We start from the raw sequence: 22,264 nt of genomic DNA, 5'->3' as shown, positions 1-22,264 counted from the left end.
CTCTGCATTAGACTCACACCCTCGATCTTCCCATGTGATTCAGCTCATCTGAATTCTGTCGATTCTTCCTCTCCTGAACCTGTGAATGTGCTCTGGGACACGCTACGCTATTTTAGAGGCTTGTGATGTGAAGTGAGGAATTTCACCTGACAGGAATATAATGCCCTGAAGGTGTAGTGATATTACTGGCTTCTTACCTGCCGCCTGATTCATTCATCACTGCTGAAGTGACAAAAGTGTGTCAGTTGTTTTTATGTCATACTTCAGTTTTTCATAAGAAACTTTTTCACAGCTAAAAACTTGCTTTTCTCAAATTTTTTTTTTTTTACATTGTTTTACATACTGAATTGCTTTATTTATAGAGCTTTGTCAAAATGCCAAGTATGACAAAAATGGCACTGTATTAAAATGCATACTATAACGTATATTTTCATTTATAAAGATCTATAAAGATTTATGTATTTGAATTGAATATAATATTTCCATCCATCTGGATTACACAGTTTTAAGATAAACCAACTAATAAACTTAATATGATGCATATGTCAGTTATGCATAAATGAAACCAGTGAGAAACGGGTAAGGTATCTGCACTCAAAAAAATCATGTAATAGATTATGATTAACTATTTGCATCTATTTGATTTAATTTAAATCGTCATATTTTCAAAATGCATTTATTCAAATTGCTTTGAATCACCATAAATCTGTTTAATGTGAAAACAATTGAATTTATTCAGTTAATCTTACATTTAAACCTAAATATTTTTGAGTTTAAAAGTAATGTTCTATTTTGAAATGATTTGGTACTTTTCAAAATAAATATCATGCTAAAGCAGTTTTTTTCAGTTCAATCATCATCATAATATTCATCATGCGATCTTTGACAGCCCTAAAAAAAATGTTTTTGTTTTTTCTTTCTAATTTTCTGAACCACATAGCTTCCCCTTGTGGCCACCAACCCTGGTTATAAAATTCCTGCACTATAGTAACTGAAACAAAATACTGATCCACCAGCTACTGTCTGTATCACTGCACAGCACCCATAGAATAACATTTTGTTATATTTTCTAGCAGAAAACTGACATATTTTCAAATCCATTATTCATAAATATCTTAATGCTGTGATAGGCCAATTAGGATCGGGCCTTTTAGTTAGCATGGCTTCTATACCTCACTGGTCAAATTCACCACCAGCCATCATGCTAATACAACAGCCTGCTCACTGCTGTTTAGAGTTAGTCATACAGTTATGACGACATTATTAATTAGCAGGTCATGGCTCCTGTTGTCAAGGTGAACTTTCTTTTTCTTGCACATCTAGAAATGTAACAGATTAAGACCCCCATCTGTGCATGAGTAAGCATGTGTATATGTGTGAGAGCCATTTCAAATGCTGTGTGTTCAGGAGGTACATGTTAGAACTGTACCTCAAGTCTGCACTAAACGAATTCCTTCCAGGCAGAAGCTGAGTGCATTTTAAATATGTTCTTCGTATGAAATACTGCCAAGCCTGATGTTACAGAAAGTAGAGTATTACATAAATATGATGACAAGACATCCTGGTCCTGTTAGGCCTTTTTCTTTAGCATCAAGAATGATGACTGCAAAAATGTAAGAATGATAACATTCTGTTCATTATAAGTTCATACTGCGGTTTTGTTGTCTGTCGCTTTAAATGTTCAAGCTCTTTAAAATCAGGTGGATTCTGATTGGTTGTGAATGTTTTTATCTTAATCAACGGAAAATTTGCTCTGAAAGGGATTTCAATGATATTCTTCTGTATTTTTATCATTATAGCTGTGATGTGGACTTCCTTATTCTCACAGTATTAGAACAATTTTTAAAACTTTATAGTCATAGTTATCATCCTTGGTCTGAACAGGCCTTTAGTCATGATGGTCCTATTTTCATGAGGTCTGTCCTCGTGTCCCCGTAATTCTATACAGAAATGTAGGTATGTCCTGGTTTCAGCTGTCAGAGTCACTGACTTTTTTCATACATGAATAGTAGAATGTCTTTCAGCCAATCAGCTTGCAATGCATTTGGTTGCCATGACAATACCTTCTGTTTTCTGTCTTTTGAAGTTGAAAAGACATTTGAAGTTTTGAAACACTCATGGAACTGTGTTTTCAGTGACATGCTAACAGAAGTCGAATTCATATGAAAATGCAAGTAAAGCGTTTTGCTTTCACTCTTCAGTAATTTTCCATCTCGGACAAGTAAATCACATAGACACACTGTAAATGTTCTGTTTGTTAAGAATAAATATTATTAATATTTTATGTGAAATTATTTGATAAAATATGTCCTGAAGTGAAAATATTATACATGCAAACACATTAATTGTGGGGATTAAATTTTTATTTATTTATTTGTATTTAAATTTTTTTTTTTTAAATTCTCGCACCACAGGACAATTTAACCGCAAATTTGCTAAAAGTGATGAAAACTGTATGTATATAACATTTAAAAATATGACAAATGATCTTGAAACAGCACGTTAATGCTGTGGAGGGAAATGAGCGTTTTGTTCCACATTGCCCTCTAGTGGCTGAAGGTGAACACAACTTGGCAAGCATTGCTGGCTCATGCATTATTAGACCACTGACCAATAACTCAAACCTGCTGTTCTCACTATTCTTAAGAACACAAAACGGCGCCAAAAAACAAAACCATACTGAGAACATTTTCTTTAAGTTAACAGTTTTCTCTTGCACAAATCTGCAATTGTTCTGGATTTGCTGGAATATTGCTATCCTGAAATGAGGGGTGTAATCCAAGAATCAAGTCAAATTCCATCCACCTGCATTCCTCCAGAGCCAACACTTGGCAGACACAAGGCTGGTTTACTCAGTGCCAGCCTACATGTAATTCACCTGCTCTTAGAAGGAACTGCTTGTCATTTTCAGATTGTTTTAACATTGTTTCCTCTATTTTTAATTGTTCAGAACAATTAGTCTGCAAGTTATAAAGGAAGGAAAAGCAAATCTTAGCACAGCCTAAACCTTCTTAGTATATCTGTGTTCCCTTTCATGGGAACTTCGAACTGCGTCCTCTAGGGGTCGCTATGGGGAACGCCTCGTCGTGACCCGTGTCTGAAGCATACATTGAAAAAACACCAACTCGTTGGCCGGCGACAGCCATGACGTCACTACCGGTGCGACTATAGTATAAATAGGCGCCGGGAGCACACATCATTCTCTTCTTCGTCTTCACTGAGGGTCACCGGCTCGGCTCCTCAGCGAAAACCTGAATATGCGCTGCATCTGCTGCCTACTTATACTCACGCTGTGATCAGCGGCAGCTGGATGCAATAATTGCATGCCAATGTGCAGTGGCTCGTTTAGTTTACACTCGAAGTAGATTGGTCTATCGAAGCGATATCCCAATTCGTCGGTCACGACGTGATGTCTCCGTTCCCTCCTTCAGGGAACGAGGGTTACCATACGTAACCGAGACGTTCTCTGTCTTCATTCCTAGCATGCCAGCTCAGAGTTATGAAGAGGCTAAAGAGGCCGAAGAGACTCAAGGTCAAGGCGAGATGATGAGTCATGATCCATTATAAGAAATGAAAAGAGATTCAGTATAATTTTATCTCAGCATCAACTAGGTGGAAGGAGACAAAGCAAAACACAAGGTGTGAGAAAGCTGTCGGTGGAAAGCTAAAAGTGTTGTGCTTCATAACAAAAGCGGACTGAATTCATTCCTCATTCTTGCCTATAGTGTGATGTTTGTCTCTAAGTGATGACGCACTAGCTTTTTGACATGTCGAGAAGTATACTTCTATAATGCTTCTGAAATCCAGCATGGTTAGCAGTCATTTTAAAGGGGTCATATGATGCAATTTTTCTCAAGCCCGCCGCCTCTGCTCACTCTAGCCCTCCAGCCGTTCTTCACTCTAGCCCCCGGCCTCTGCTCACTCAAGGCCGCCGTGTGGGATGCTGTGTTTCGTTGTGAAAGCGAGAATACTTTGTTTGGGACGCGTTTCAGAAAGGCGGGGCATAGAGGAGAAACAATAATGTACAGTATGTGGAAAATAATGTCTTTTTTTAACCTTAAACCGCATAAACACATTTCATTACCCCAAATACACAAAATAATGTTCTTTTTAGCAACATCATATGACCCCTTTAACTTTCGCAAGGGTATGAACAAATTCCATCATCTTTTATGAAAGCTTTGGCTATCAGTCTATTTTATTACGTCAACATGGAATCATAATTTATCCTGTTTACTTTATATTCTTGGTTTTATTGTGCACAACTCTTCAGTGCACATTATTCAAAATAAAAAATTTTGTCATGGTAATATTTCATAAAATAACTTGTTCTACCTCCGAAATAACGTTCCTTTTTTGTTATGGAACTGCACAGCGATGCAGAGTATAAAGGCCTGTTCACACCAATACGAATGTTTGACATGAAAATTACCTTATGAAAATACCTGAATGTGTAAAAAACAGCAGACAGGCTGAATGGAAATGCAAAATCACTCTCTGACAGTAGGTGGCCCTTTTAGAAAAGCAGAAATACCGCGGTTACCTCGGATACTATGGTACACAAAGCAGCAAAATGGCCAAAAAACAACAACAACAGCAAAAAGGCCGTTTTTAAACAGATTTTTGTAGTTGCTATGTGTTTATCAAGTAATACCAAATACAAAAGGACAGAAACAAGAGAGACATCTTCCTTTGCTATTCACTGTCGCTTAGCAAAAAAGTTTGTTTGTGAGTACCACCAAGTCATTGGGTGCGTCTCAATCAGCTTCCTACTTCAGTAGTGAGGGCACTGATCAGCGAGTGGGCCATTTTAAGGGCTGTCTCAATCGTAAATTCCTTCCAGTGCCCTGGAACGTTTGCTCCCTGAAAAATCCCATAATGCACTGCAAAAACCAGGGAGCATCAATGCTCACTATGCTCCCTTACCAGAAATTACGTCACATTTCAGAAGCGAAACATAAAACGCACAAGCCAACTTGATAAATATTACTCTACCGTGCCATCCTGCGCACACTCATCCTGTAGGTGGCGGAAATGCACATTTATGTTGCTTTGCAAGAGCAGCAGAAGAAGCGCTTTCTGATTTCTGTTTTTTACGCTGAACAACATTCTTTTTGTTGATACTTTTGGGTGCTTTATTTAGTGTTAAATTCACAATGTATTGTCAGTGTATTGAATTCACCATTAAATTATCTCCTTTTGTCCATTCCATTGAAGAAAGTAAGTCATACAAGTTTGGAAGACATGAGGGTGAGTAAACAATGCTTTCATTGGTGAACTATCCCTTTAAAGCCAAGATAATAAAGCTTACAGCAATAATTTAACAAAATACATTAAAAAAAATGAATATGAAAAGCAACAAAATAATATCAAGTTCCAATCGCATTACAGAAGTAACTCTTTAACTCGTACTGCTGTGCAAACATACTCTGATAGACAATGGTTTATTCCACCTTCAATGGTATTAATAGATCTAAATTAAGAGATAAGTAGGTCAAGAGGTCATGGGCTGGCTGCCATGACAACAGGAAACGTCCCCATACTGTTATCTGGTTTCACAGCAAAGTGTGGGTGTGTCAGAACCCCTTGTTGAGCTTGTGTGTTTGTCGGACAGTTGGGTGTAACCGTCATGACCCAGACTGAGGTCAGAGAACTTGTTCATGACCTTGGCAGCTTCTTTTAGACTCTCCTTATTCCTGTACTTTCTCTCTGGAGCTCTAAACTGCAATTTCATCCATTAATGCTGTCAGAGTTCTTGTTTCACCACACCAACATCACGGCCACAGCAGACATTAAACAGTCCGCGTAAAAGGTTCAGCAGTCGGATAATGTATTGAAGCTATGTAAATCTTATTGCAAAGGGATTAGCGACTTTGTTTTATCCCACTTATCTTGACTTTAAAAGAGGTGTGGGAGAAGTGTGCCTTAGTCTCCCTGACAGGTTTGTGGTAATAAGAAAAAGACTTAATGCTTTCTTATGTAAATGAAGACCGTAGTGAGAGGCTGTTCATAAGCTGTCAGTAAGTTGCCTGGTTGTTTTCACGCACTGGCTGGAAGAAGGTGAGAGAGGGCAAGTTTTTTGTTGGAGTAAACGGTGAAACAAACATGTCAACAGGTGTATCCATTAACGTGAGTTACATAATGAAAACCACAAACACTGAGACACTTGAGACGACTTGGCTGATTGGGACTTGTAAGCGAAGGATGCACAGAAAATGTACTATTTTACAGAGTAGTATATAGAGTTAATGAAACTACACTACAGTTGAAAAGTTTGCGGTCATTACGATTTTTTTATTTATTTTCTTGAAAGAAAAAAACTTTTCTTTTTTACTTTTATTCAGCAAGGATGCATTAAATTGATCAAAAGTGACAGTGAAGTAACGATCAAAGAATCCTGAAAAAATGTGTCCACAGACGTTTTAAGCAGCACAACTGTTTTTCAACATGATAATAATAAGAAAAAGTTTTTGAACTCCAAATATATATATGTGTGTGTGTGTGTAAAGTCATGTAACTGGGTCTTATTCCTCAGTTGATTATTCAGGCTGATATTCTCTGTACTTATTATTATTCAAATTAATACACACCTTTCCCCACATTTTCTACAAGAAAAAACTGTGGAATTGTGGCTTTACATGTTGTAAAATGTGTTGAACATAGCTGATAATACTAGACTCTTTTTGGTCGGAATAATTGACTCCAAACTAATTCATTATTGATTATTAATGCACACCTGAGTTAGTAATGCGGCCATGACACGAAGCAGAGAAGCTGTTACACTTCAGAGTACATTAATATTTAATAATATTTTTTAGCATTCCAGTGCACTAAAATGATTTTGTGAGTCAAATTACAGCTTACAAACAGTACAAGATGCTGTTACTAGTTTGGAAATAATAAGGCAAAGTGATATTTCAAAGTGATTTACAACTGTAATGTAAATGTACTGTATATCAGCAAGAATCAAGAGTTCATTTAGTGGACATTATATAAAAATATTTGATTTCAAAATGCTAAGATTGACCAATCAGAATCAAGTACTGCAGAGAACTTTTTAATAAGCAAATGTATTTATTAAATGATCATGCATGTGTTGAACTTGAATGACTGGTGTTCCAATTCTGTGGAAATCTGCAGAGTTTTCTGTGGAATTCGGTGGCTGTATATTTGGTAAAGGCCTACTTATCTTCACAATCTTCTCAGCAACAAAAAATATACTTCTTATGAAAACCTGTCATCATATGCCTCTACTCTGCAAGACATTTTTAACCCTAATGTCTATCACAGTTTTCCATTCTGACCTCTTGTGCTCTTTAACCGTTCTCTCGACAGGGAAGCGCTCGGAACATTAAATTACTGTCTTTTGTCACTCTGTTCTTTTGTGTTTCTGTGATGTGTGTTGGAATGTATATCAGTGTCTCCAAACGCCATTAAACATTCAGATGTTCTTTATTTCAGAGCTATTACAGGAAGCTCATGTTTCATTCAACCCGCCTCTGTTTGACCACAAGTCATCATTCTATGTTGGCATTCGAGATCATCGTTAACAGATGTCTGGCCTCCACAATAAGAATGACCAGGTCAGCAAAATCTGCCATCTTCTTCACTTTTTTTATATACAATATATATATATATATATATATATATATATAATATAAATGTCAACTATAAAACATTTATGTTTTAAGAGAATTTACATGTCCACAGGGCCAAACATCCACAGCTTTGACTTTGGTTAAACTGAGACACAGCTCTGTGTTTTCCCTGCTTTCACTCGAGTGATAAAGGATCAATGTTTACTGTGTCTATGTTTTGTTAGAGGGAATCCCATGCACAGTGATCTCACCCCTCAAACAGTTTCCGGACCTGATAGAGCCCTCTGGTTGGAGGGCGGGGGGTAGACAGAGGCTGAGCTCAGTCAAACAGGGGTGACGCAAGGAGTTAGTGCTGCACTGCTGAGCCACGAAGCCCAGAAATGTCCTGAATTAGGACAGCCCAACTGATTTGTTTATGGAAGGGCCCACAAGAAGCAGCATGTCACAAATCCTGAAGACTTGCATTGAAGGAGGACCCGAGCTGTATGTAGACTGGAATATCATAGAGTCTTGTGGGCCTTGTGCCTTCATGTCACCATCTAGCAATGCCCTATAGCATCTACACACAGCACCCTAGAAACTGCTAAGCAATGTGTGCTATCAACCAAGCACAGAGAAGCACCACTCACATCATCTTCTGTAAAAGATGTAGTAACTTTTATATAATACTTTAAAATAATACACTTAAATGCAAACTGAATGTAATGTTTTTGGACACTTAAAGGTATTTTAATTGCAATTAAATGAAAATGTATTATAGTTTAAATTAATATGAAATACAATCAGCTGAACTTTATAGAGTGTTTTTTGACTTGTGTAGGACTTAAGTACAACTTTATATGTAATTTTACTCTATTTTCTTTGAAATATGAATAAAGTTTACTGTTGAATGTTCTGACAAGCACTTATGGCAACTAAAACATGCTTTAATATAATTTCTATTGAAACTTGTATTTTGTGTATTTAAATATATTTGTAATGAGACGTAATGATGAAGGTGCAATTTAGTACATTTAAAATATATTAATTTTAAATGTAATGTTAAATAACATTACGTGCTTTAGTGTTATTCAACACATCAAAACAAGTGTACTTCTGTAAAGCATGACACAATATTAAAACAATGATTTATTTAGTTTTATTTTAAGATATTAAGTACACTACAAGTACACATTCATTAAAATTAAATGTACTTTTCTGGGGTTGGAGACTGTGAAAACAGATTTTTTTTTTTTTTAAAAGAGAGATTATGAGGCAAAGAAAATGATGTAATATTACAAAGCATTTCAGAAAAAAATCAGTCATCTTTCAATAACACATCATGTGTCTCATCCCTCAGACCTTTCCACACTTGGGCTTTGTCTCCCTCTCATAAAGACCAGAAATGCTATAAATCGTGGAGTCTAAAGAGAGAATATGAGACTAGAAGACTCTGAATGACATGTTATTCTTGGTGTATGTCCAGCTAAAGTCCCAAGTGTCTGTTAACTCGCAGACTCTAGGCAACTCATAGTTTACATGCTTTTTCAGTGTAACAGAGGGAGTGTGAGACTTGTGGGGGCAGGAAGAGAAAAATCCAGAATCTGAGTCTTTTTTACATAGTCTTCTACTCTTCTGGTTGAACCTCTACATAAAAGTGGTTCAGCAGGTTTTAAAAAGTCAGTGTCCGAGAGGACCTCAGGGACCGGCTTTGCAAAACTTTCCCAAGACCACGTAGCAGAAAGGCTGGGGATATAATGCTGAATGTAGTGTCCAATATTGTTTTTACAATCTTAGGTTCCACACGGGGACTTATGAGTAGATGTCACATGGCAGAGATCCTCAGTCCTCCTGATGGAGGCCTTCATGCAGAGTCTAGTTACAGCACATCTCTCTCTAACTATTAATTTATTTCTAAGGTAATTGATAGGGTGTTATTGTGGTTGTGGGTGGGTTTTGTGGGTGGATAGGGTGTTTCTACCTCGCTTTAGATGGTTGCTATGGTGTTGCTAGGTGATTGCTAAAGCATTCATAGGTTGTTTCCTCAAAGTTCTGGGTGGTTGCTCGAGTGTTTCTAAGAGGTTGCAAGGTTTTTCATTAAGAGTAGGTGGTTGTTAGGGTGGTGCTAGCTTGTGAGTGGTTGCTAGGGTGTTCCCAGGAAGTTGCTGAGTGGCATTTCTAAGTGGACTTTTCTTAAGGGTTGTTAGGATGTTGCTAGCTTGTCTTCGGTGGTTGCTTGAGCATTGATAGGGTGTTGCTAGGAAGATATAGGCAGTTGCTAAGGTATTGCTAGGGTGTTTCCAGGAAGTTTTGGGTGGTTGCTAAAGTGTTTATAAGTGTTTTTTTCTTAAGTGTAGGGTGTTAGGATGCTGCTAGCTTATCTTGGGTGGTTGCTTGGGCGTTGATAGTGTGTTGCTAGGAAGTTCTGGGTGGTTGCTAAAGTATTTGGTTGCTAGGTTTTTGTTTAAGTGCACGGTGTTAGGGTGTTGCTTGTTGTGGGTGGTTGCTTGGGTGTTGCTAGGTGAATGCTGTGTTCTATCGTGTTGTGGGTGGCTATTTAGGTGTACATAAGAGAATACCTATTGATCAAACAGATACACACACACACACACACACACACATCTTTGTTTAACAACATCCTAACACCCTGAATGTAAAGCCTACCTCTGCCATATTGGATTAATTCACTTTTCCACAGTTGCTGGATGATACAATACTGAATACGACAATTATTATTATGTCACATTCAAACTGATATCCTAAGAAAACATTCACCGGTGACAACACCACACAATGCCACTGATGTGCTCAGAGACACATTATAGCACATCAGCGCTGTTTTGTCTTTGCAAAGTTGAACCTTTCTGTCACACGCTTGAGGTATTCGGCCAATCACAACGCACTGGATAGCTGGCCAATCACAGCACACCTTGCTTTTCAGACCGATGAGCTTTGTAAAAATCGACACGTTTCAGAAAGGCGGGGCATAGAGGAGAAACAATAATGTACAGTATGTGGAAAATAATGTCTTTTTTTAACCTTAAACCGCATAAACACATTTCATTACCCCAAATACACAAAATAATGTTCTTTTTAGCAACATCATATGACCCCTTTAACTTTCGCAAGGGTATGAACAAATTCCATCATCTTTTATGAAAGCTTTGGCTATCAGTCTATTTTATTACGTCAACATGGAATCATAATTTATCCTGTTTACTTTATATTCTTGCTTTTATTGTGCACAACTCTTCAGTGCACATTATTCAAAATAAAAAATTTTGTCATGGTAATATTTCATAAAATAACTTGTTCTACCTCCGAAATAACGTTCCTTTTTTGTTATGGAACTGCACAGCGATGCAGAGTATAAAGGCCTGTTCACACCAATACGAATGTTTGACATGAAAATTACCTTATGAAAATACCTGAATGTGTAAAAAACAGCAGACAGGCTGAATGGAAATGCAAAATCACTCTCTGACAGTAGGTGGCCCTTTTAGAAAAGCAGAAATACCGCGGTTACCTCGGATACTATGGTACACAAAGCAGCAAAATGGCCAAAAAACAACAACAACAGCAAAAAGGCCGTTTTTAAACAGATTTTTGTAGTTGCTATGTGTTTATCAAGTAATACCAAATACAAAAGGACAGAAACAAGAGAGACATCTTCCTTTGCTATTCACTGTCGCTTAGCAAAAAAGTTTGTTTGTGAGTACCACCAAGTCATTGGGTGCGTCTCAATCAGCTTCCTACTTCAGTAGTGAGGGCACTGATCAGCGAGTGGGCCATTTTAAGGGCTGTCTCAATCGTAAATTCCTTCCAGTGCCCTGGAACGTTTGCTCCCTGAAAAATCCCATAATGCACTGCAAAAACCAGGGAGCATCAATGCTCACTATGCTCCCTTACCAGAAATTACGTCACATTTCAGAAGCGAAACATAAAACGCACAAGCCAACTTGATAAATATTACTCTACCGTGCCATCCTGCGCACACTCATCCTGTAGGTGGCGGAAATGCACATTTATGTTGCTTTGCAAGAGCAGCAGAAGAAGCGCTTTCTGATTTCTGTTTTTTACACTGAACAACATTCTTTTTGTTGATACTTTTGGGTGCTTTATTTAGTGTTAAATTCACAATGTATTGTCAGTGTATTGAATTCACCATTAAATTATCTCCTTTTGTCCATTCCATTGAAGAAAGTAAGTCATACAAGTTTGGAAGACATGAGGGTGAGTAAACAATGCTTTCATTGGTGAACTATCCCTTTAAAGCCAAGATAATAAAGCTTACAGCAATAATTTAACAAAATACATTAAAAAAAATGAATATGAAAAGCAACAAAATAATATCAAGTTCCAATCGCATTACAGAAGTAACTCTTTAACTCGTACTGCTGTGCAAACATACTCTGATAGACAATGGTTTATTCCACCTTCAATGGTATTAATAGATCTAAATTAAGAGATAAGTAGGTCAAGAGGTCATGGGCTGGCTGCCATGACAACAGGAAACGTCCCCATACTGTTATCTGGTTTCACAGCAAAGTGTGGGTGTGTCAGAACCCCTTGTTGAGCTTGTGTGTTTGTCGGACAGTTGGGTGTAACCGTCATGACCCAGACTGAGGTCAGAGAACTTGTTCATGACCTTGGCAGCTTCTTTTAGACTCTCCTTATTCCTGTACTTTCTCTCTGGAGCTCTAAACTGCAATTTCATCCATTAATGCTGTCAGAGTTCTTGTTTCACCACACCAACATCACGGCCACAGCAGACATTAAACAGTCCGCGTAAAAGGTTCAGCAGTCGGATAATGTATTGAAGCTATGTAAATCTTATTGCAAAGGGATTAGCGACTTTGTTTTATCCCACTTATCTTGACTTTAAAAGAGGTGTGGGAGAAGTGTGCCTTAGTCTCCCTGACAGGTTTGTGGTAATAAGAAAAAGACTTAATGCTTTCTTATGTAAATGAAGACCGTAGTGAGAGGCTGTTCATAAGCTGTCAGTAAGTTGCCTGGTTGTTTTCACGCACTGGCTGGAAGAAGGTGAGAGAGGGCAAGTTTTTTGTTGGAGTAAACGGTGAAACAAACATGTCAACAGGTGTATCCATTAACGTGAGTTACATAATGAAAACCACAAACACTGAGACACTTGAGACGACTTGGCTGATTGGGACTTGTAAGCGAAGGATGCACAGAAAATGTACTATTTTACAGAGTAGTATATAGAGTTAATGAAACTACACTACAGTTGAAAAGTTTGCGGTCATTACGATTTTTTTATTTATTTTCTTGAAAGAAAAAAACTTTTCTTTTTTACTTTTATTCAGCAAGGATGCATTAAATTGATCAAAAGTGACAGTGAAGTAACGATCAAAGAATCCTGAAAAAATGTGTCCACAGACGTTTTAAGCAGCACAACTGTTTTTCAACATGATAATAATAAGAAAAAGTTTTTGAACTCCAAATATATATATGTGTGTGTGTGTGTAAAGTCATGTAACTGGGTCTTATTCCTCAGTTGATTATTCAGGCTGATATTCTCTGTACTTATTATTATTCAAATTAATACACACCTTTCCCCACATTTTCTACAAGAAAAAACTGTGGAATTGTGGCTTTACATGTTGTAAAATGTGTTGAACATAGCTGATAATACTAGACTCTTTTTGGTCGGAATAATTGACTCCAAACTAATTCATTATTGATTATTAATGCACACCTGAGTTAGTAATGCGGCCATGACACGAAGCAGAGAAGCTGTTACACTTCAGAGTACATTAATATTTAATAATATTTTTTAGCATTCCAGTGCACTAAAATGATTTTGTGAGTCAAATTACAGCTTACAAACAGTACAAGATGCTGTTACTAGTTTGAGGCAAAGTGGGCAAAGTGATATTTCAAAGTGATTTACAACTGTAATGTAAATGTACTGTATATCAGCAAGTTCATTTAGTTCATTTAGTGGACATTATATAAAAATATTTGATTTCAAAATGCTAAGATTGACCAATCAGAATCAAGTACTGCAGAGAACTTTTTAATAAGCAAATGTATTTATTAAATGATCATGCATGTGTTGAACTTGAATGACTGGTGTTCCAATTCTGTGGAAATCTGCAGAGTTTTCTGTGGAATTCGGTGGCTGTATATTTGTACTTATCTTACTTATCTTCACAATCTTCTCAGCAACAAAAAATATACTTCTTATGAAAACCTGTCATCAACTCTGCAAGCTCTGCAAGACATTTTTAACCCTAATGTCTATCACAGTTTTCCATTCTGACCTCTTGTGCTCTTTAACCGTTCTCTCGACAGGGAAGCGCTCGGAACATTAAATTACTGTCTTTTGTCACTCTGTTCTTTTGTGTTTCTGTGATGTGTGTTGGAATGTATATCAGTGTCTCCAAACGCCATTAAACATTCAGATGTTCTTTATTTCAGAGCTATTACAGGAAGCTCATGTTTCATTCAACCCGCCTCTGTTTGACCACAAGTCATCATTCTATGTTGGCATTCGAGATCATCGTTAACAGATGTCTGGCCTCCACAATAAGAATGACCAGGTCAGCAAAATCTGCCATCTTCTTCACTTTTTTCTTATTTCCACTACACTTTTGATAAGAGTCCCACATGTTTCTTTAACTACAGAAACTTTTATGTATTGTATATACAGTATATATATATATATATATATATATATATATATATATATATAATATAAATGTCAACTATAAAACATTTATGTTTTAAGAGAATTTACATGTCCACAGGGCCAAACATCCACAGCTTTGACTTTGGTTAAACTGAGACACAGCTCTGTGTTTTCCCTGCTTTCACTCGAGTGATAAAGGATCAATGTTTACTGTGTCTATGTTTTGTTAGAGGGAATCCCATGCACAGTGATCTCACCCCTCAAACAGTTTCCGGACCTGATAGAGCCCTCTGGTTGGAGGGCGGGGGGTAGACAGAGGCTGAGCTCAGTCAAACAGGGGTGACGCAAGGAGTTAGTGCTGCACTGCTGAGCCACGAAGCCCAGAAATGTCCTGAATTAGGACAGCCCAACTGATTTGTTTATGGAAGGGCCCACAAGAAGCAGCATGTCACAAATCCTGAAGACTTGCATTGAAGGAGGACCCGAGCTGTATGTAGACTGGAATATCATAGAGTCTTGTGGGCCTTGTGCCTTCATGTCACCATCTAGCAATGCCCTATAGCATCTACACACAGCACCCTAGAAACTGCTAAGCAATGTGTGCTATCAACCAAGCACAGAGAAGCACCACTCACATCATCTTCTGTAAAAGATGTAGTAACTTTTATATAATACTTTAAAATAATACACTTAAATGCAAACTGAATGTAATGTTTTTGGACACTTAAAGGTATTTTAATTGCAATTAAATGAAAATGTATTATAGTTTAAATTAATATGAAATACAATCAGCTGAACTTTATAGAGTGTTTTTTGACTTGTGTAGGACTTAAGTACAACTTTATATGTAATTTTACTCTATTTTCTTTGAAATATGAATAAAGTTTACTGTTGAATGTTCTGACAAGCACTTATGGCAACTAAAACATGCTTTAATATAATTTCTATTGAAACTTGTATTTTGTGTATTTAAATATATTTGTAATGAGACGTAATGATGAAGGTGCAATTTAGTACATTTAAAATATATTAATTTTAAATGTAATGTTAAATAACATTACGTGCTTTAGTGTTATTCAACACATCAAAACAAGTGTACTTCTGTAAAGCATGACACAATATTAAAACAATGATTTATTTAGTTTTATTTTAAGATATTAAGTACACTACAAGTACACATTCATTAAAATTAAATGTACTTTTCTGGGGTTGGAGACTGTGAAAACAGATTTTTTTTTTTTTTAAAAGAGAGATTATGAGGCAAAGAAAATGATGTAATATTACAAAGCATTTCAGAAAAAAATCAGTCATCTTTCAATAACACATCATGTGTCTCATCCCTCAGACCTTTCCACACTTGGGCTTTGTCTCCCTCTCATAAAGACCAGAAATGCTATAAATCGTGGAGTCTAAAGAGAGAATATGAGACTAGAAGACTCTGAATGACATGTTATTCTTGGTGTATGTCCAGCTAAAGTCCCAAGTGTCTGTTAACTCGCAGACTCTAGGCAACTCATAGTTTACATGCTTTTTCAGTGTAACAGAGGGAGTGTGAGACTTGTGGGGGCAGGAAGAGAAAAATCCAGAATCTGAGTCTTTTTTACATAGTCTTCTACTCTTCTGGTTGAACCTCTACATAAAAGTGGTTCAGCAGGTTTTAAAAAGTCAGTGTCCGAGAGGACCTCAGGGACCGGCTTTGCAAAACTTTCCCAAGACCACGTAGCAGAAAGGCTGGGGATATAATGCTGAATGTAGTGTCCAATATTGTTTTTACAATCTTAGGTTCCACACGGGGACTTATGAGTAGATGTCACATGGCAGAGATCCTCAGTCCTCCTGATGGAGGCCTTCATGCAGAGTCTAGTTACAGCACATCTCTCTCTAACTATTAATTTATTTCTAAGGTAATTGATAGGGTGTTATTGTGGTTGTGGGTGGGTTTTGTGGGTGGATAGGGTGTTTCTACCTCGCTTTAGATGGTTGCTATGGTGTTGCTAGGTGATTGCTAAAGCATTCATAGGTTGTTTCCTCAAAGTTCTGGGTGGTTGCTCGAGTGTTTCTAAGAGGTTGCAAGGTTTTTCATTAAGAGTAGGTGGTTGTTAGGGTGGTGCTAGCTTGTGAGTGGTTGCTAGGGTGTTCCCAGGAAGTTGCTGAGTGGCATTTCTAAGTGGACTTTTCTTAAGGGTTGTTAGGATGTTGCTAGCTTGTCTTCGGTGGTTGCTTGAGCATTGATAGGGTGTTGCTAGGAAGATATAGGCAGTTGCTAAGGTATTGCTAGGGTGTTTCCAGGAAGTTTTGGGTGGTTGCTAAAGTGTTTATAAGTGTTTTTTTCTTAAGTGTAGGGTGTTAGGATGCTGCTAGCTTATCTTGGGTGGTTGCTTGGGCGTTGATAGTGTGTTGCTAGGAAGTTCTGGGTGGTTGCTAAAGTATTTGGTTGCTAGGTTTTTGTTTAAGTGCACGGTGTTAGGGTGTTGCTTGTTGTGGGTGGTTGCTTGGGTGTTGCTAGGTGAATGCTGTGTTCTATCGTGTTGTGGGTGGCTATTTAGGTGTACATAAGAGAATACCTATTGATCAAACAGATACACACACACACACACACACACATCTTTGTTTAACAACATCCTAACACCCTGAATGTAAAGCCTACCTCTGCCATATTGGATTAATTCACTTTTCCACAGTTGCTGGATGATACAATACTGAATACGACAATTATTATTATGTCACATTCAAACTGATATCCTAAGAAAACATTCACCGGTGACAACACCACACAATGCCACTGATGTGCTCAGAGACACATTATAGCACATCAGCGCTGTTTTGTCTTTGCAAAGTTGAACCCAAAAGCAAGTGTAAAGTAGGAAGGCATAAAGCAAAAAGAAACAACAAAAAACAGATAAGCCATTCCAGAGTAGACATGTCCTTGTGATTGTAGCCTAATCCTGCTTGAAAAAGTGATGTTCCAGCGATAACATTTCAAATAATACAAGAAAGAAATTCCATGTTCAAGGTTTGGACAGACTGGCACCAGAGAACATGGCTAAAACCAAATGGTATTTTGAAAACATTTCATCTATGGTATCCCCTTATGGTACAAAAATATATGGGAATATACTGCAAAATATAATGTGATATATTACATAATACATTTCCTTATATGGGAAACTAGCGCTTATATTTTTCAGTATACTGCAATCTATGCATTAACCATGTATGGCTATATATGTTGATATATATAAAAATTAATTAGAAATGAAGACAAAAATAGCATTACATGTAAAATGTATAAAGTTTCATCCTTTATTGTGCACATATATTGCACATACATGTTCCCATCTAAATGTGAATATATGTACACAGATATATACAAACATTCACAGAATGAGTTACAGCAGATTTATAGTTCCCAGCATGCTTTGCTTCTGACTGTTAAATGAGAGTAAACCTTAAAATTAAGTGTTATTTCGTGTGTTTTGAAATAAAATATTAATATAGGGGAGATCTGTTAGTGTTTAATGTTGTATTATTTTGGAATTTAAAAGGGCTTCTGGTATGTCTGAGTATTTGGGGTTTCCATTGTGCTGAAGAGTAGAGCCTTTTAATATATAGATCATTCATACAGAAAGAAATATATTTTCTTTGTGTAAGGGTCAAAATCACGCATCTTTGATTAGCATCAACTAATCCAAATCTTCAAAAACATACCCGGTAATATGCATTCCAACAGGTTATAAATACACTGCATTTATAGGTACTGAAGCAAGCAAGGAGTTTTTGCTTACCTTTTGAGTCACCACTGGCATGAATCTGTTTGGCTGTAGTGCTCTCTCCAGAACGTCCACATAGACCTCCTGACCTGCTATGCCCATTACTGAGACTCCTTTTGCGTTTGCTGCCCTTGAACCAGCTGAAAGCCCGGCCCAAGGATGAACCCCGTTTCTTCTTACTGGCCTGCTGCAGGGCCAAGACCTCAGTAATGTCTTTGGGCACCAGATCCCCCGCAGAGCTGCTCCTGGACATTCTGCGACCAATGATCTCTGATCTCTGACTGCTCTCGTATTCCACACAAAACACCTGCCTTAACATCAAGAGAGAGAAAAGAGAAACATGAACATTTAGAATTCTTAAAGCAATAATGGGAAAATTCTATGTGGCTCAATGACATATAAGAGTGTCCAAGATATTAAAAAAAATAAAAAAAACAAAAAAGTTTAAAACTTATGTGCCATGTTCTTAGAAATGTGCTCTTTATATTCATGTTGGTTTCATATAGTTTTGAAAAACTTTATAAACAAACAAAAAAAAAGGTTCAATTTAATGTCTCCAAAAATGTCAAGTGGTGTAACCATAAAGTAGCACCACTTTGAATACATGGGAATGTACACATCCTAATTATTACTTTCAAAACCATTTTTTTTTTATTTACAGTATATATCTTCATTTAAAATACTTTTAAAAATGTATTATTTACAGGTATAATGAATTACTAATTCATAAATATCAGTTTTGTACATTTGCACCACATGACATTTTACAACCTGAACTTACCTTGTCATACAATTATGTAAAATCATTTGATATTTTAAAAGACTTATTGACCTTGAAACACAGTCAAGAAGGCCATGATATAATATCCTGTTTTTATGCTGTTTTTGTATGTTGGTTGCACCACATGACTTTGATGTGGTGGTTGAAAGTTCTTCCAGAAATTAATAAGCAGCAAAGCAGTTTTATTAAAATATTTTTTCTAACAAAAAAAAAAAAAACTTATTCTTAACTCCTAACTATTACTTACCTATAAAATCAAACAGACAGATTTTTAATAATGTTCAATCATTAATGTTTAATCTCAGTCCTAACCCAAAAATCTGTTTAGGATGTTTTCCAGGATGTGGATCCAGGAAAATGCCCTATACTAGGCAAAATCCCAGTCACCGTCTTTTTATTAATTAGTTGAGTTATCAAAATCAAATTGCAGTACACTTGTTACAGGTCCAGTCCCTCTTGAGCAACCTGGGGTTGAGGGCACAAATTGAGACCGAACCCACAACATTTTCATCACCAGCCCATATCTTTAACCATTATGCCACACTTCTGTGTAATAGAAGAAATGCCCAGAAGTCAGCAGTCACTTCAGCTACTGTGTCTATATCAAGTCTCTTAGTACCCATAGAAACAGGGAAATCCGAGGAAAGTTACAATTACTCCCTCTCCAAAGATGCCTCACATGTGTTTTGTATCAGGTACTTGCAAGTCCCATTTCAGCATTCATGTGCGAATGTAGTGTCTACACCCTCATTCCCTGAAAACATTTATTCTCGCTAAGCCTTCTAATCTTAGCCATGGTGCGAGAACTGGAGTTATAAGAGACAAAACAAAAGTAGAAGAGTCCCTCTTGAGCAACCTGGGGTTGAGGGCACAAATTGAGACCGAACCCACAACATTTTCATCACCAGCCCATATCTTTAACCATTATGCCACACTTCTGTGTAATAGAAGAAATGCCCAGAAGTCAGCAGTCACTTCAGCTACTGTGTCTATATCAAGTCTCTTAGTACCCATAGAAACAGGGAAATCCGAGGAAAGTTACAATTACTCCCTCTCCAAAGATGCCTCACATGTGTTTTGTATCAGGTACTTGCAAGTCCCATTTCAGCATTCATGTGCGAATGTAGTGTCTACACCCTCATTCCCTGAAAACATTTATTCTTGCTAAGCCTTCTCATCTCAGTCATGGTGCGAGAACTGGAGGTATGAGAGACAAAACAAAAGTAGAAGAGCGTATGGGGGGGGGGGCATGCTACCTCATGCAAAAGCAGGCAGCGAAGTTCCTCTCCCTCTGAGAAAATATGCAGAAGTAAACTCCACTATATCCAACTCACCGCCAAGAGCTTCGGTTTGCTGGTATTGACCATGTATTCTGTATTTCTCTCTCAATTTCTCAATCTCTTTCTCAATCTTTTGGACACCTCAGTACTGTAATTCGACAGCAACAAAATCTCTGGATGTAGCAACACACACACACACACACACACTAACTTACACAACTACAATGCGCAACTCAAAACAGTCATCACATTCCCAAACACATTTTATGTGGCTACACACACAAGCGCACAAAAACACCAGAGGGTACCTTGCTTTCCTTTCTTGCGTCTTTTTGTCTGTTTCACAGTGTGTGTCTTGTCTTTGCTGCAGTGCTGTGTTGTACTGTTTATTCAGCTCTTTTTGGGTGAGTGGAGCTCCATGCTGGTCAGTCCTCCCCCTCCTGTCCTGTCTCCTGGTCACCATTCAGCGCAGTGCAGAGAGGAACTGCAGTTCACACGTGTATTCCACCCAACTATTTCACAATGATAAGCTGGCTTGTCCCTCCCTCCCTGACTCTCTCCTCCTCTTCTCTCGCTCTCTCTCTCTCTCTCTCTCTCTCTCACGCTCTCACCACATTGTACACATCATTTCACTCCTCTCCACCTTTACTTATCGCCCTTAGACATCGTCTATCCACTCCTCCTGTTTCTCTTCCCTGTCCACTCATTGGTTTTTGTTAACTTACTATCTCATCCTAATCAGAGGTGGTGGAGAGACACCAACCTGTTCCCTGATGGGGAGGCTGGCTCTGGTTTCGAAGAACTGACATGAAGCCAAAGGGCTGATCATTGTGTTCGACATATGAAAAACAGACAAACGCTGCATATGCCACACATTCATTTTGAGCTACAGGTGATTTATGGGCTCTGAAACCTGAGATGTATAGCTTCTGACATGATTGACAGGCTTAGAGGCATGTGGACTCTAATAGCTATGAAAGTGAGGCTAAAAATAAAGGAATAAACCAAAACACAGAAACATGGAAAAATTTCCTCTTTTTGTCTCCTAGAAGTATTTGGAGATTTCAGCCACATGGTTTTATTATATATATATAGATAGCAGAACAATAAATAAAGTGCTATTTATTGTAAAGACAGATAGGACAAGCACATTTTTCAAGCAAAACAGTCAAAAAGTATTTTTTTAAATGATAAAACAATAGATATACTGTTCAAAAAGAAGATCTCACTTTGTGGTTGTGAAATGCTAATGGTCATGTTGATAATTAATATGATGAACTACACCTGTGGTTAGGGTTATTAGGGTTATTAAAACTTTTAAGTAAACATTTTCATTATTTGAAATAAAATAAACATTAACTGAAGTTATTTAATACAACTAGTTGCCAAGGCATCACTTCTCATTTTCTTTCTTTACCTTGAAGAACTAAAATAACTAAAACGGACATAAGAATTAATAAGAACTATACAGACATATATATTTTTTAAACTAATAAAAATTACAAAACACACAACAAAATTATTACAACTTTATATAGAATTAAAAAATGGAAACTTATATTAATAAAAACTATAATAGTACATCACTGACACTAAACTAACACTAGGTTGCTCTGAGAGGACACCTGTGTGAACTTCACACATCCACTAAAATCACCATCATCTTGAGACCAACTGGTTAAGTAAGGTCAGCTGTGAGAAACTGTCTAAGACTAATTGTTTGCAGATGCTGCTTTTATATTTTGTATATTATAGGTTATTTTTTATTTTATTTTTGTAGCTAATGTAGTGACATACATACATTTTAAAGAGTGGCTTAAGTGTCTAAATGCTTTTGGGGCCACTGTCTACCTTAATGTGGTCTGGTAACCAGTGGCAACGGTTAGATGAGGGTATGTGCAGGGACTTGTCTCCTTAATGTACCGAGTAGTTCTTTAACCTCTGATGTGCTTCGCCCTCTAGAGAATTTTCCCTTGAACTTTGAGGGCTTGGTTGCCGTGAATTCACTATTTTCGTTCTTTGGCAGCACAGAGAATCCACAGAAAGAAGGCTAAGAATAGCAGAGCTAATAGTGATGTCATGTTCCGTGGGAATCGGTGGCAAGGGATCTGTTACCAGGATCATCTGGTTTCATTTTAAATCCTGGCTGATGGTGAGCTAACTCAGAGATGTGAACGTTGCCGCTCTGACGACATCTTCTG

At 37.4% G+C, this 22,264-nt stretch overlaps 1 protein-coding gene across 4 annotated transcripts in view; it reads right to left on the bottom strand.

The window, feature by feature from the left end:
* LOC107709267 (uncharacterized protein KIAA1522 homolog) overlaps positions 1-20,576 on the bottom strand; it is a 55,083-nt gene extending 34,507 nt beyond the window's left edge. For all 4 annotated transcript variants that reach the window (XM_016513713.1, XM_016513710.1, XM_016513711.1 and 1 more), the window contains exons 1-2: positions 20,372-20,576; positions 18,018-18,313 (exon numbers count right to left, since the gene is read on the bottom strand). In XM_016513713.1, coding sequence (XP_016369199.1) covers positions 18,018-18,313; positions 20,372-20,526 — 451 coding nt within the window. In that variant the 5' untranslated portion in view covers positions 20,527-20,576. The remainder of the gene's footprint in view (positions 1-18,017; positions 18,314-20,371) is intronic.
* Positions 20,577-22,264: the final 1,688 nt, after the last annotated feature.

Source organism: Sinocyclocheilus rhinocerous, unplaced genomic scaffold, assembly GCF_001515625.1.
Source record: "Sinocyclocheilus rhinocerous isolate Xijiao unplaced genomic scaffold, SAMN03320098_v1.1 scaffold206, whole genome shotgun sequence".
NCBI classification, from domain to species: Eukaryota; Metazoa; Chordata; class Actinopteri; order Cypriniformes; family Cyprinidae; genus Sinocyclocheilus; species Sinocyclocheilus rhinocerous.
The sequence above is the reverse complement of the archived record's forward strand: the minus strand, read 5'-3'. Positions and strand labels throughout refer to the sequence as shown.